Below are 16,867 nucleotides of genomic sequence, written 5' to 3' on the forward strand. Positions count from 1 at the left end.
CGCATATGTTTTTAAATACGCTTGTTAAAGTTTGTTTTGTATCCCCACCCCCCGAAAAAAGTCCCCCAAGCAAAATCCTGGATACCTCTTTGTAATGAAGGAGTTGACATGTCTTCTCCAAAGTGCTGCAATTTCGTATTAAAGGAACCTAGACTAATGAACTACTTAACCTATACGCAATTCTGGACCTGGTAGTGAAATACTTTAACTAGGACCGACACTGTCTCCAAGGAATTTCTGAAATAAAGAATAACCACGAGAAATGCTTTTTACAGGCAAAAATACCATAAACCTAATTTATTGTTAGAAGAATGGTATTTCTTCTTTTTTGTGACCCACATCCCTCCTTAGAATACTTCTGGAAACACAAAAGAATGTTTACAAAAAAAATGACATAAAAAATCCTTTTATCTAAGAAATAAATTCGGTTGAAAGATAAAAAACAAACTAGCAAAAGAAAAGAAGCGATATTGACAACAATAACTATTTCTAGGCTATAGACTATTGCAAGTTCTTTTCATATTTCTTTTTCTTGTTATTGTGGTCTAATTATCATTACAAGATCAAACCGTCAAATATAGGTCTGGTCCGAAAACCTGGCAATAATTATTTTCTGCCCAAGGGTCGTTTACTCGAAGGTAGGCATACATAAGTCACGTGACCAAATAATTCCGATTCCAATTCGCTGATTATAGGCGCGGGAAATTGTAAAGATTTTCACCCTTAAGCTTGGCATATTTTTGCAACTCAGAATGGGAAAAACAACAGATCGTGTGAAGAGACAGAAGTGGTGGGGAGAAAACTGTTTCGGAAATGCTGTGCATTCATTTCTAATGCGCTTGGATGATGATTAGTGATTGTAAAGCGCTGAAAAAGAAACTACTATGTCACAAGGTAGGCCTGCATTTTTGGATCAATCAGTTAGTATCAATTTAGGCCTATTCTACCCAGGGGCAGATCCAGGATTCTCTTTATGGGGGTAGGGGTGCATAATAGGTTGCTTCGATAAACTTGCGAACAAAAAACAATTGCAATTTAAAGGGAACATCGACAATTCTGTGTCGTAGGTAAGTAGTAGAAATGATAATAAATTTAATCTAAAATGAGGGTTAAAATAAAAATGAGGGTTAAAGTTCTAATAAATCTGTTGAAATTAAAATGATATAGACAAATTGATACAAAAAATAGTAAGTTATAAAAACCACACCGCAATAAAAATAAAAAGCTGTTCATCATCTATAAAAATATGATATTTAATATTTTCTGCATAATCTTTTTGCTTTGCACTTCTCGCCGCTATAGCGAGGGAGTTAATCTTTTTATTGTCAAAAAAAATTGGTCTTGAACCATCTTTTGGGGTCATGCACTCTTTGTGACAATTTATATAGGTCAAACCATTTAGCATGTCGCCTACCTTTGTGGCATCGCTTAGTAACTATGATAGTAATGAGGAGTAGGAACTGAGGATGAAGATACAACTTGTATATTCACAAAAAAATTAAACATTAAATACTAGTTCTTTTCGGGGTGTAACAAGAAAAACAGAACAAAGAGGTAGAAATGTATAGAAGACATTTAAAACGAGGGTTATAAGTATAGACAATAAAGCATCAACTAATCACTATTTTTTTTAAGTGTTTTAATAAACAGTGTCAACTTTGACGAATTCTCAAAAATTTACTAGTTAAAATTTTACTTTTCATGATAACGTAGCGTATCTTTCCACTTTTTAAAGTTGGATATATCTCGCTTAAATTACCGAATTCACAATTTTAAAGAAAAAGCCTATTTCTGTATTTCCACTCCTGGCATATCTATTTATTACATGGTCGATGTCTACCTCAATACTTCGGTGAACATTTATAATGGCTAGTCCTGTTAGTCTAGAGTCCTGTCAGTTTAGAGCTCTTCGTTAGTATTTCCTCTTCTATTCATTCTAAAATATTCGAATCAAACAGTTCGTGGTAACGAACTGTAGTAAGGAGCGACCCGGCTCAATAGTAACCAAAACTCTAAAAAATGAAATTTTGGTACTAATAGCTACATCAAAAGAATCGCATTTTAATGCTGACTTTAAATATATAAGTTTCATCAAGTTTAGTCTTACCCATCAAAAGTTATGAGCCTGAGAAAATTTGCGTTATTTTAGAAAATAGGGGGAAACACCCCCTAAAAGTCATAGAACCTTAACGAAATCACACCATCAGAATAAGCGTATCAGAGAACCCTACTGTAGAATTTTCAAGCTCCTATCTAGAATTAAATAAAAAAAACTAATTTTTTTAGCTGAAAGTAAGGAGCGACATTAAAACTTAAAACGAACAGAAATTACTCCGTATATGAAATGGGTTGTCCCCTCCGCAATCCCTCGCTCTTTACGCTAAAGCTTTTAATTGTTTTAAAAAGTAGAATTTTGGCAAAAAGTCAAACTTTAGCGTAAAGAGCGAGGGATTGTGGAGGGGACAACCCATTTCATATACGGAGTAATTTCTGTTCGTTTTAAGTTTTAATGTCGCTCCTTACTTTCAGCTAAAAAAATTAGTTTTTTTTATTTAATTTCTGAACGTTTTTGAATTAATGCATGTTTGGTTTTGGCTCTCCGCACATAAATTATTAAAATGAAATTTGCATATTAATTCCTTTTTTGGCTAAATGGCTTTCTCTTAGTTTTGATCAGATGATTTCGAGAAATAAGGGGTGAGGAAGGAGGCCTAGTTGCCCTGTAATTTTTCGGTTACTTAAAAAGGCAACTAGAACTTTTAATTTTAACGAACGTTTTTTTATTAGTAAAAAATATGTGTAACTTAAGAATTAACTTACGCAACAAACTTTCATAACCTTATATTTTTATTATGTATACGAGGGGGTTTGTACCCTCGTTAATACCTCGCTCTTTACACTAAATCGTAAGTTTTGTCCCAATTCTTTAAGAATGACCACTGAATCAGAAAGGCCGTAGAATAAATAGTTGAAATTACTAAAAATACTTTAGCATAAAGAGCAAGGTATTTATATCCTCCTAAATACCTCGCTCTTTATGCTAAAGTATTTTTAGAACCCCTCATATGCGTAATAATCTCTGTTCGTTTTAAGTTTCAATGCTACTTCTTCCTTTCATTTGAAAAAATGTTTTCATGTTTATTTTTCATTGTTTTCTTATAGTAATGCTAGAGAATCCTGCGCCCTTTTCATTGAATTTTTCTTCCCCCATGACAGATTCCTCCAAGGAAAGATCCTCCAACATAGCCCCCTCTCCTCAGCCTCATCCCCAAATAAAATAAAATCCCCCTGAAAACGTCTGTACACTTCCCAATAACCATTACTATATGTAAACACTGGTCCAAGTTTGTAACTTGTAGCCCCTCCCCCAGGGATTGTGGGGGAGTAAGTCATCCCCAAAGACATAGTTATTATGGTTTTCGACTATGCTGAAAAAAATGGCTATCTCAAAATTTTGATCCGTTGACTTTGGGAAAAAAATGAGCGTGGGAGGGGGCCTAGATGCCCTCCAAATTTTTTGGTCACTTAAAAAGGGCACTAGAACTTTTCATTTCCGTTAGAATGAGCCCTCTTGCGACATTCTAGGACCACTTGGTCGATACGATGACCCCTGGGAAAAAAAACAACAAAAAAACAAACAAATAAACACGCACCCGTGATTTGTCTTCTGGCAAAAAATACAAAATTCCACATTTTTGTAGATAGGAGCTTGAAACTTCTACAGTAGGGTTCTCTGATACGCTGAATCTGATGGTGTCATTTTCGTTAAGATCCTACGACCCTTAGGGGGTGTTTCCCCCTATTTTCATAAATAAGGCAAATTTTCTCAGGCTCGTAACTTTTGATGGGTAGGACTAAACTTGATGAAACTTATATATTTAAAATCAGCATTAAAATGCGATTCTTTTGATGTAGCCATTCATATCAAAATTCAATTCTTTAGAGTTTTGGTTACTATTGAGCCGGGTCGCTCCTTACTACAGTTCGTTACCACGAACTGTTTGAAAATGTGGAATTTTATATTTTTTGCCAGAAGGCAGATCACGGATGCGTGTTTATTTGTTTTTTTCCCAGGGGTGATCGTATCGACCCAGTTGTCCTAGAATGTTGCAAGAGGGCTCATTCTAACGGAAATGAAAAGTTCTAGTGCCCTTTTTAAGTGACCGAAAAAATTGGAGGGCACCTAGGCCCCCTCCCACGCTATTTATTTTACCAAAGTCAACGGATCAAAATTCTGAGATAGCCATTTTATTCAGCGTAGTCGAAAAACCTTATAACTATGTCTTTGGGGACGACTTACTCCCCCACAGTCCCCGTGGGAGGGGTTACAAGTTCAAAACTTCGACCAGTGCTTACATATAGTAATGGTTATTGGGAAGTGTACAGGCGTTTTCAGGAGGATTTTTTGGTTGGAAACAGTGGTTGAGAAGAGGGGGATATGCTGGGGGAACTTTCCATCGAGGAATTTGTCATGGGGGAAGAAAATTTCCATGAAGGGAGCGCAGGATTTACTAGCATTACTTAAAAAAAACAATGAAAAAATAAATATGAAAAAGTTTTTTTCAGCTGGAAGTAAGCAGCAGCATTAAAACTTAAAACGAACAGAAATTATTACCCATATGAGGGGCTCACCTCCTCCTAATACCTCGCTCTTTACGCTAAAGTATTTTTAGTAATTTCAACTATTTGTTCTGCGGCTTTTGTGATTCAGGGGTCATTCTTAATGAATTGGGACAAAATTTAAGCTTTAGTGTAAAGAGCGAGGTACTGACGAGGGGGAGAACCCCCTCATATATGTAATAAAAACATGAGAATACAAAAGTTCTTTACGTAAGCTAATTTGTAAGTTACGTATATCTTTACTTATAAAAAGATTCGTAAAAAAATAAAAGTTCTAGTTGCCTTTTTAATTAACCGAAAATCGGAGGGCAACTAGGCTTTCTCTCCCGCTCTTTTTTTCTCAAAATCATTCGATCAAAATTATGAGAAAGCCATTTAGCCAAAAAAAAATAAATATACAAATTTCGTTTTAATTATTCCTCTGCGGAGAGCCAACATCAAAACATGCATTGATTCAAAAACGTTCAGAAATTAAATAAAAAAACAAGTTTTTTAAATGAAAGTAAGGAGCGACATTAAAACGAACAGAAATTACTCCGTATATGAAAGGGGCTCTCTTTCTCAACGCCCCGCTCTTTACGCTAAAGTTTTTTACTGTTTTAAAATGTAGAGTTTTGAGAAAAAGTCAAACTTTAGCGTAAAGAGCGGGGCGTTGAGAAGGAAAATCCCCTTTCATATACGGAGTAATTTCTGTTCGTTTTAAGTTTTAATGTCGCTCCTTACTTTCATTTAAAAAACTTGTCTTTTTTATTTTAATAAAGACCAAAATCGCCAGAAAAATACGAACTCTAATAAAGATGAATGTAGGTCTGCGTTTCAAACTAAATATATGAGTTGAAATACTCCTTAAGAAACAAATAATTATGTGTTTGTCATTTTTGAATTTGTTAGCTATAGCTTGGTGATCTAAATTTTCAAGGTTTCAAGCAAAAAAAAAAAAAAAAAAAAAAAAAAAAAAAAAAAAAAAAAAAAAAAAAAAAAAAAAAAAAAAAATCTGGAATTTGTCTCAGATTTAGCATTAGGTAAGAGAATTGTCCTGTAAAAATTTTCATTGATAAACAACTAATTGTGGAAATATGATTGGATGGCATGTATCAAAATAAGTATAAACATCCTCAGCATATATATATATATACATATATATATATATATATATATATATATATATATATATATATATATATATATATATACATATATACACATATATATATACATATATACATACATAAACACACATAGATATATATATATATATATATATATATATATATATATATATATATATATATATATATGTATATGTATAGTAGTTTAGACAATTTTATGGACAAATATATGCAACCCCGATATAAAAACATATGTTTGTGACTTTTGGTATTGAGAAGGTAAGAAATTCTGAAGTAATATTGTAGTTGCAGTCCCTTTCCGTGGTTAACTCAAGTTGTGTGAATTTCCCCTTTTTATCAACATCTTATTAGTAAATGTTTGAAAAAAAAAAACGATTCCACTGATTCAAACAGAGAATTCAGAGACCCATCTAAACCGGCTAGATAAAAAGTTTTTCGAAAATCTATTCTTCTTAAATGATCACTCCGACCATTGAAGGAGTATTTCCGCTCATGTACTTAGTTTTAAGTGTATACTTATATGAACCTTTATTAAAGTTCTAAAGAGTTGGACCTTTATTTTAATGTTTTAGGATGAATAGAAAAGGTGATATGTCATATAATATAGAGCTTTAAATAGCTGAAAATAGGCAGTGAAGTGGCCACCATTTGCTCACCAAAATCCAAAACTTAAATTTATAATTTTTGCACTTCTCATACATTTACTTTCTATTAAAAGTAAACCGAAAAAACCAAAACAGACAGCCAAAAAAAGCAATGATATCAATTCCTTCGCCTCAGTCCCATAGCAAGACTTGATAACAAATTTTTGACAGTAAAAAGAAGTAAATATTTTGCTTTTCAGCCCTATTGTGACAGCACAATCCTGAAATATTATTTCGACAGCCTAAAGAAGTTAGAATTCAAAATTTCCCCTCCTTGTTATTACGAAATGAAGATTTTCGCCTCCCAGTTTGCTTTTGTGGTGATACCGACAGATTCCTTTGATAAACCAAAATTTAATCAAATACTTTTTGGTGGTATGCGTCATTAGTAAAATCTAACAGAGACCGCACAAAGTAACCGAAACCTTGATTTAAACTTGTTTGAAAAAAGAAACAGTCTTAATAATTAAAAACTTACTAAAAACCAATTACAAAAAAAATAACTTTCGTCCCAACCCAAGCCAGAGCAAGCGTTCCTAACCACAAATCAACCACTACGTCAGGGGGGGGGGGCGCCACCTGCATCCCCAGATGATTCTAATTTATTAGACTTATCTATGTTAAGCTGCTTCGTAAATTTGTTAAGCTGCTTCGTAAATGCGAAAAACCCTGATTTAGCTTAGAATCCTGTTACAATATTAGGAGTTGTGTTTTCAAAAGCTAGAGTAAAGGGGGTAGAGGCTAAAAGCCAAAAAATCAGGAGAAATGACTTCAGGGAATTTTTTAGGGAATTCGTTGCTGTAGTTAGTTGGAAAACACGGAGTGCAATTTAGGAATTCAAAATTTAAATGGGTTGCATCATTAGTACTTATTCATTCCGTTTTTCAGTTTAGGAGGATGGCAACCACATTGGTGACCGCTTACGTTCTAGTTCTTGGAGCCTTGAGTAACCTGTAGTCTTGGCCTATGCTAGATTAATCAAATAATATACTATTTCAAAGTGAATTGATATTCTAGCATTCTTCAATCCTTGTTTTCTGGTGTTCTTGACTTCAATTATCTTGAAGCTATTTTCTCGGGATCCACACATCTACATATTTATGGTTCGCTACTTATCTGTTAGCCAGTACACAACTTTGGATCTATTAAATCAGACAAAAACCGGTTTTTGCTGTTTGTATACGAAGACAATTAGTTTCGGCTCAATGGCCTATACTTCTTCTACACGAACGCACAAACAATAGAGCTCTAAAAATGTCGACCTCCCTTCCAAATAGATTCCCCCACAAGTGACAAGAACTAGCTTGCTTGTTTAGTGCAGTTTATTCCTAATAGGGCATTATTCCCGAGCCCCACCAAGGTGACATCATTTCATAACTTCCAAGATCTACGAATGATGTGTTTTCTCCTTGATTTAAGATAACATTTGTACAACAGACAGAGGCGTCACTTGCAAAAATGTTTACTGGTGGAGGGGGGAATGGATTTTACTGCCTGGATGGCCATTTTGCCGACTTCATTTTTTTTACGGACTGAAATCCATCTTCTTTCATGGACTTTAAGTAACGCATTTTCATAAGCCCATTCACTCTTATAAGAATCCATTTTACCGACTTGCTGAAAACATTGGAAGGAAGATTCCCTGCCCTCATCCCATGTATGACGTCCCTGGCCACAGAAGCAGAAACTGAAGTGACAAGGTCGTAAGTGTGACTACAATGTAACATGGGCAATAGTCTCTAGCCAACTATTATTCTAAAGCCGGGCGATTTGGTGGATTTTTCAAGAATATCTCAGTGCTAAACTGTTTCCTCATGCTTTTGTTCCTTTTTTTCATTATCTTTTTCCAAAAGAAAACAAAATTCTCCACTAGGCCTGTTTTTCCGTCTTTTTTATTACTTGATACCTAATTAAGCTTGTTTTTATATGAGGACTGTCCAGAAAAGTAACTTGTGTTTTGGAATTAAAGAGATACTAAGCGTAAATTTTATTTTACGCATTTGATAGCTACACTGTTCAGCTACAATTAAGAATAGTGGCCATTTAAATTGAGACAATTTTTGCCAACTACGTTCGCCGACTCGTGCTCCATCCCGCTCGAAATATCTAGATCCGCTATTCCCAACGTGGTGCGTGATTTCCCACTGGTTTTTGGGCATGGCAATATTTTGGTGGGTCATGGGCAGGACGTGTATCCTTCGGCTGACTATACTATTGCCCTAATTTTGAAATAAAAATTACTTGAATGGCATCACACTCAAATGCATTTAAAGTGTAAAAGATAGACAATATTTCTAATTGTCATAAAATGAGGTATTTCTAATTTTAGAAAAGCCTGGTGTTGCATGGTCCAAAACTGGCTGGGAACCACTGGTCTAGATTCTTACAATATTCCCCCCGGGTTCTTTATTTAAGAAAATTTAATTTCCTGGTTGGAGATAGAAGAATTTGATGAACTAGGTATCCTCCTGAAATTAAGTCCTGTATATCCATTTGGTTGTCACAAAGTTACCCCATTTTATTGACACCCTCTTCATATAATTTGCCTACCCCACACATTAGTAACTATGTTTCGGTGTAGAGATGGGAATAGCTCCAAGGTTTTTGAGTATGGGTTCCGACACCTCACTACGCATTCAATCGTGGCAGCTGCAATTATATATGCGTTGTTTTTCTTTTGAGTACAATCTATGGAATGTACATAACTTCTCCCAGAAAAACAAAAACAAGTTAGGGATATACCAAAAGGAAACTTAATGGCAGATATTTTTGTGATAGGGAGGGAGCTTGCTTTGGTGCTGGGCGGGGGATTGAACTCTAGGGTTGGTCTTTTTACAAACTTTTGTGCAGGAGGTGTTAATATGCTAGTGTGGGTCTTTTTGCGTTGGTCACGTAAAATTCTGAAGTATGTCATTCAAATGTATGCTATATAATAACAAAAATCCCAACCGTTTTCTTTTAATAATATTTAATATACATGTATATTTTCTTCTTTTCTAGGTGACAGTGAACGGAAGAAAGGATTTTGTAAATGGTTTAACGTTGCAAAAGGCTGGGGTTTTGTTACTCCACATGACGAAACACAGGATGTTTTTGTTCACCAAGTATGTACAATTTTTTGTTAAGTTATGATAACTATTTTGACCTCATTCTCTGTTACATTTGTCAATTAGAAAAAGTAACTTAGTACAGAATGTTTGGAATTGCATTTTCGTTATCAAATTATTCAAATTGATAAAAGAAAACAAAGAATTTAACGTTTACGGTAGTAAATTTGTTTGTCATTTTTTGGCAGGGATTCTTTTTGTTTTTTCAAAATATCCTGGTCACTGTGCCAAGTTGATAGTCAGTTGACTACTTTAACGTTAAAACCCCGAATAAAGAAAAAATGAACTCCATGAGTTGGGCTCCGGAGCTACCAATTGAATCATACTTTGTATGAATTTAAAAATGTAGCAATACAATTTATTTTTGGCAGATTGATTTTGCAGGTTTCAAAAGTCCTTTATTAAATTAGAGACAAGCAGCTGAAACACCCCTATTTCAACCTGTTCTGGGTAGGCAATTTTGTTGCGTGAAAAACAAGGTATATAGCATAAAAATTTATTTGATCATAATACCATATATTGTAATAAAACAATTTATGTTTGAAGCTGCTTGAGAAGGCAAGCGGAAATCTCGGGGCAAAATCAGGTTTGGGGGTAAGTAAGGTCTGGAGAGGGAAATGACCCGTTTCTGCGAAGCAGCCTTATGCCCCTATGGGATCCATTTTTTTCAAATTTCTATAATGCTTACTGTAATCAGGTAAGAGCTTCCTGGAGAAGAAAGCCCGGGGTCAATTCAAAAAAGATAATGGATGTAATTATTTTAACACTAGCTTCGATGTTTGATCCAGATTTGAGGCACCGGATAATCCAAAGCATCTGTTACCTTGCTAGTCCTTTGCCTCGTTCCACTTCGACCCTAAGTGTCCTTTTGTAGATTGTTCATTTGAAGAAATCAACAAATACGCTTTCAAGGGAACGTCGCTAGGAAGACCGTTTCAAAAAGAATTGTAGCACCAAATGAAGGTGCTCCTTAGGTATTCGCTTCCTGGCATATTCCCCTTAAGATAGTTGGATCGATCGACGAACTTTCGGTTGCCTTTTATTGTTCAAGCGAGGGAATGGGGGATACAGAAAATTTTATAATAAAGAAGATGAATTCAGTTTTTTTTGTAGGAACTTCCCCCTCAAACCCACATCAAAAATTTTCACTAAGAAGCTGGGGTGAACCATCGATAGCGCTACAACCCACCCTTTAGGCCTATTTTCGATCGTTTGAAGTAGTGCTAAAAGAATTCTAGGAGAATCAGCATGCAACTGACATACATATTTAGTGATAGATATTTTGCAGGGTTTATAAATGGGATCATTGAGCGCAGTGGAGGAGGTTTCAGCAAAAAATGTGATTCCCATCCTCCTTCACAGCAAGTTCTTGCCTGATTCAGGTGGATATTCCAAGATTTATCTTTGGAAAAGTAAATTCTATAACGGGCTATCGACTTGCATGGTGCAAGGGTTACTTGCCCCCTCGACATCCCATCTACACATGATCTTGCCCTCAGATGTTTGTTTGCCCTTTCCAGGAATTTCAAGTACAGAGCTATTATTAATATATTTGTGACTATGATTATATCATACTTATGTTATTAAATAAAAGAAACAGTTTCTTCAACCAAAAGTAAGGAGCAACATAAAAACCTAAGACGAACAGAAATTATCACGTATATGAGGGCTGTCCCCCCCTCAACTAAATTAAAGGATATTAAAAGAATTTAGGATGTGTAGTTAATATGATTTACGTAAATTCATGTTATTATTATTATTTTTTTTTGCTGCCATACTGCAAAGAATTTTTGTAGGAAAGCATACTTTCGTTGTTTTTGCCTCTTGGACTTCAGCATTTTAGGAGAACTGATCTTTAAAGTCATATCATCATGAAAACTACAAGGTTGAAACAATAAAATCCTCCAAACTCAGAGGGGCAGTGCTCTCCCCCTGCCTCCGAATAACAGGTTTTTGTGTGACAGGAAAACCAGAAAATGCGTTTTTACCATTTTTTTATGTTACGATAAGCGCAGGTGGTATTTATCATTATTGCTGCCTAAGTTTTGAATTTGAGTGAGTTTTTTTTTCATTCGGATGCGCCACATTTACGATGATGTGGTAAAAATCATACTAGGCACAATGGTAAGCAGTAGCTTTCAAATGAACTCGCAGACAGCTTTCTTCGATGTTTAGACACCCTGCTTGTTCTGGAGAAATAAAAGGAGGACACATTAGCACATTAGACACATTAGCGTTTCAAGTTCTTTTTCAAGATTTCTGGAAAACTGTTCAGTTGTTGCTTCAAAATTCAATTCCTATGATTTTTTTATTTGGCAGTTCTTTTCGAACGTGTTTTTCAGTTATCGGTTACTAAAGGGGGCGGGAGAAGAGTGCATAAGAGGGGGTTGTAAACATCCATTCTAGCGTTTTCGACCATGAAGACAATAATGGCATCCAGCCTTCTTACTCCAGGTATGCCACCAAAAAAGGCCATTTTCGATGCCATTTAGCCCTACGATGGCATTATCAAGACGAATTTACAAAAAGGCGTAGGTATAATCTAGATATTTGAGCTAAGCCGTTAAACACCTCCAAGATTTTGCACCAGCCTGCTAGTCTTGCTAGTCAGCAGGCGTTTTTGTTGTTCTTCAAGATGCAGGAATCAAAACGTCCTGTTGAGGATTTTGACCGTAAAGATTATAATGGTACTCTTTTTATACCATCCAACCTTTCAACTCCAGAAATGGCACCAAAAGTTCCGTTTTTGGTGCCAGATGGTGTTTTACGACGATGCTATCAAGATTAATTTACAAAAAGCATGTAGGTATGGTAAATACATTTGAAATTAGCCATACAACATTTGTCTATGATGTTGCACTAGCCTGCTAGTTTTACTAGTCAGCAGACGATTTATAAAATATACCTTGGATCTGACATGGAAAATAATAAACCATAGGTCAGCGGTATTCGACAATGGGGATTTTGATGTTACCTTTTCCATGCTTCCCAGCCTTACCACTCGAGAAACGACGCCAAAAGAACATCATTTTGGTGCCATGGGGTACTATTGTTTATGAGCCTTAGCTCTCAAATGAGCAACTAAACAGCCATAAATAATGTTCCAGTGCCCCACTGGCAGCGTAGGAAAGAAAAATAAAGAAAATTTCCATTCCACCAGTGCAAAAAAATATGATTATCCTTATTGTTTAAAGTAGGGGACTGTAATTCGTCTGGGGAATATCAGACTCTTTCAGAATTCCCGTAAATTAGATTTCGCAATTAATTTTACTATTAAAATTAACCAAAACAATGTTTACCATTCCTGTATTAGCTTCAAATGAGAATTTTTCTTACCGGCAATATGAACCGTCGTTTTCTCACTAGCTTACAGTTATCGATGCAATTATGCTTACTCAGTTGCAATAGAACTGTACTAGTTCACAGCATAAATATTATAATATTTGTACTGTGACATTATTCTATATTATTAATAACATTATTATAATGTTCTACTAGTAAGCACTAAGAACAAGAGCTAAGAGCTCATATGGCACTTGTGACGAGGTCGAAAGAGCCAAGAGCTCATATGGTATGAGCTTTAGCAAAATTATAAGAATCAATAGATTGCTTTAAAAGGAAAATCAGGGGCTTAATGCCGGTCGGGATTTAAAATAAGAGCCCTGAGTCGCGAAGTCCTTCTAAATATAAAAATTCATTAGGATCCGATCACCCACTCGGAAGTTAAAAATACCTCAATTTTTCTAGTTTTTCCTCTCCTTTCAGCCCTCCAGATGGTCTAATCGGGGAAAACGACTTTACCAAGTCAATTTGTGCAGCTCCCTGACACGCCTATCAATTTTCATCGTCCTAGCACGTCCAGAAGCACCAAACTCGCCAAAGCACTGAACCCCACCACCTAACATCACCAAACAGAGCGGATCCAGTCCGGTTACGTCAATCACGTATCTACGACATTTATACGCGTTTTCCAAGATTTCTGGCTCCCCCTTCAACTCCCCCCAGTGTCAAAAGATCTGGTCGGGATTTGAAATAAGAGCTCTGAGACACGAGTTCCTTCTAAATATCGAATTTCATTAAGATCTGGTCACCTGTTCTTAAGTTGAAAATACGTCAATTTTTCTGATTTTTCCAAATTAACAACCCCCAGCTCCCCCAAAGAGAACGGTTCCGTACCAATTATGTCAGTCTCGTATCTATAACTTGTGCTGATTCTTCCCATCAAGTTTAATCCCGATCTCTCCACTCTAAGGGTTTTCCAAGATTTCTGGTTTCCAAGATTTCTGTTTCCCCCCTCCAACCCTCTATGTCCCCGGATCCGATTCAAATGGAAAATGGAGCATTTGAGATATAAGATTCGTCTATATATCAAGTTTCATTAAGATCCGATCACTCATTCGTAAGATACCTCGATTTTCACGTTTTCCAAGAATTTCGGTTTCCCCTCCAACTCCCTTCAATGTCACACCGGATCTGGTCGATATTTAAAATGAGAGTTCTAAAGCACAACTGATAACCCGTTCAAGTTGATTCAAGTGATAACCCGTAAGTTACAAATACCTCATTTTTTCAAATTTTTCAGGATTACTCCCCCCCCTCCAACTCCACCAGAGTGGATCCGGTCCGGTTATGTCAGTCACCTATCTTGGACTAGATCTTATTCTTTCCACCAAGTTTCATCCTGATCTCTCCGCTTTAAGCGTTTTCCAAGATCCCCCCCCCTAATGACACTGGATTCGGCAGGGATTTAAAATAAGAGATCTGAGTTTCGAGGTCCTTCTAAATATAAAATTTCATTAAGATACGATCTCTTTCGTAAGTCAAAAATACCTCATTTTTTCTATTTTTTAGAATTACCCCCCTCCCCCCTAACTCCCCCAAAGAGAGCAGTTCTATTTCGGTTATGTCAATCCCGTATCTAGGACTTGTGCTTATTTCCCCCACCAAGTTTCATCCTAAGCGTTTTCCAAGATTTTAGGTTCCGCCCCCCCCAACTTCCCCTTCGCCGGATCCGGTCGAGATTTAAAATAAGAGTTCTGAGACACGATATTCTTCTAAACATCAAATTTCATTAAGATCCGATCACTTCTTCGTAAGTTAAAAATACTTAATTTTTTTACGAAAGTAAAACAGTTCAAAATAGGGATGATACCTTTTTATTGATTGTGAATAGATATAAAATTATTTAACTGGATATTTCGAACACATATACAGTGTTCACCATCAGCAGTAAAACTAAAAGACAGGAATAAAAATAAACAAAATTTATACCTAATAAACTAATTACATATAGTTTATTGCTCTTATTTTTTTCAATGCAACAGCCGAGGCAAATCTCTTTGACCTTTTCGGTTCCGGTTCATTAGAATTATCTGACATATTACATGGACAGAGGTCATAGCGCTTAAGTGAGGTGATATTTACTTTATTTGACCTCAGTAAATTATCATAAATTGAGTTCAATCCAAATTCACCTGTATATCTGTTTATGGAATTATTCTTGAATAGAATTTTTCTAATTTCGATTGTTTCCCTGAAAGTTTGCTTTAAACCTTGGTCCCTAGAAATCAAAGAAACATTTTCAAACAAAATAAAATGATTTGGAAAATTAAAGATATGCTCCGAGAGGGCCGACGTGAAATCTTCAGGTTTGGTATTTTGCTTTAAAGACGAGGAAAGGCAGTGTGGTCTTCGAAGTTATCTTAATTTTTTTTCAGTTTTTCAGAATTAATCCTCCTCCCCCGACTCCCCCAAAGAGAGCGGATCCGTTCCGGCTATTTCAATCATGTATCTAGGACTTATGATTATTTTTACCACCAATTTCATTCTGATCCTTCCACTCTAAACGTTTTCCAAGATATAGGTCCCCCCAACTCCCCCCAATGTCACCAGATCCGGTCAGGATTTAAAAGAAGAGCTCTGAGACACGGTATCCTTCCAAACATACAATTTCATTAAGATCCCATCACCCGTTCGCAAATTAAAAATACTTCATTTTTTCAATTTTTTTTCCGAATTAACCGACCCCCCCCCCATATTTCTAATTTAATCTGGTCCGGTCCCTGATACGCCTGCCAAATTTCATCGTCCTAGCTTACCTGGAAGTGCCTAAAGTAGCAAAACTGGGACAGACAGACCGATAGACCGACAGAATTTGCGATTGCTATATGCCATTTGGTTAATACCAAGTGCCATAAAAAGAGAGGGGACTCAATAAACACATTCCAGTTATAATTAACAGTCGCAGTTTATTGTTGGCATCAGCGATGAAACTGCCTTTTAGTTATAAATACTACTGTTTCATGTTTCCATGGTGACCTTAGTAAATGGAAGGTTAGACTGGATCCGTTTTGCTCATCTATCTGTGCCCAACTGCTCAACCTATTTAGGATGAAATCAACAAACGTAATGAGCAGCATATAGTCGTTTCCCCCTTTGGCTACATTTGAATTATCAGCCAGAACTATTCAAAGCATCAAAGGGCGAGTGGAGCTTCAGCAATCAATCACACATTGTTATTCAGTGATCGAAAACAAGTACACAGAGTGCAAAGAGAATTTGATTCGGATGATTCTCTTGTACGAAAATATTTATTTCAAATGAAAATTATCTGCATCTTTATTGTTTTTATTTGATTTCTGAGAGATACGATTTTCTGAGAAACAATTGTCTCCTTTTGTGTGATGAGGTGTATCAAACAGATCATGGTAAAAAAAAAAAAAACTGTAAGTAAAGAGCGATTCGTGCTAAGAGCAAGCGAAGGCCTGAATGAAGAATTTTGAGATCAATTGACTAACTTACAGAAGTATAGAGCGATGTTGAAACTAAAAACGAAATGAATCATTGCTTCGCAAATTACACAACATCAGCAAAGCTAGTTCAAATAAACTGACAGTATGTGTTGCAATTTGTGTTGCATTCCAAAAATTAGCCCTTTACTGGAAACACAGAACTGACCCCGAAAAAAACAAGATATTAACCTAGGAGCCAAAACTTGCTAAAAAAAACGAAGCCAATAGAAGACTAGTTTATAAGGCTCTTAATAGTCTTTCATTGGCCACGAAATCGCTTACTTCCAGTTTAAAATTATAATTCTTTAAAAGCTAGAAGCAAACTTAGTTTCCAGCAAAGCGATAGTTTTAAGAGTTCTAAAAATATTGGAAAATATCACGAGTCGGTTGATATGAGTTGGTTTTGCAGATAATCTGACGTAATCTGCGAAGCAATAATTTTTGTTCGTTGTAAGTTTCAACTTTGTTCTTTGCTTTGACAAGAAAAACCTCGTTTTTTAAGTAATTTTTTGCTCGTTTTATTTCTTTTAAATGTACACAATAAACTTTACAAAAGATCTTTGTTTAAATTAGAT

At 35.7% G+C, this 16,867-nt stretch overlaps 1 protein-coding gene across 1 annotated transcript in view; it reads left to right on the forward strand.

Annotated features, from left to right (window-relative positions):
- The first annotated feature begins 749 nt into the window (after nucleotides 1-749).
- LOC136039485 (protein lin-28 homolog) overlaps nucleotides 750-16,867 on the forward strand; it is a 37,598-nt gene continuing 21,480 nt past the window's right edge. Inside the window, exons 1-2 of the mRNA XM_065723276.1 lie at nucleotides 750-894; nucleotides 9,395-9,498. Of these exons, the coding sequence (XP_065579348.1) occupies nucleotides 885-894; nucleotides 9,395-9,498 (114 nt within the window). The 5' untranslated portion in view covers nucleotides 750-884. The remainder of the gene's footprint in view (nucleotides 895-9,394; nucleotides 9,499-16,867) is intronic.

Source organism: Artemia franciscana, chromosome 2 (genome assembly GCF_032884065.1).
Source record: "Artemia franciscana chromosome 2, ASM3288406v1, whole genome shotgun sequence".
NCBI classification, from domain to species: domain Eukaryota; kingdom Metazoa; phylum Arthropoda; class Branchiopoda; order Anostraca; family Artemiidae; genus Artemia; species Artemia franciscana.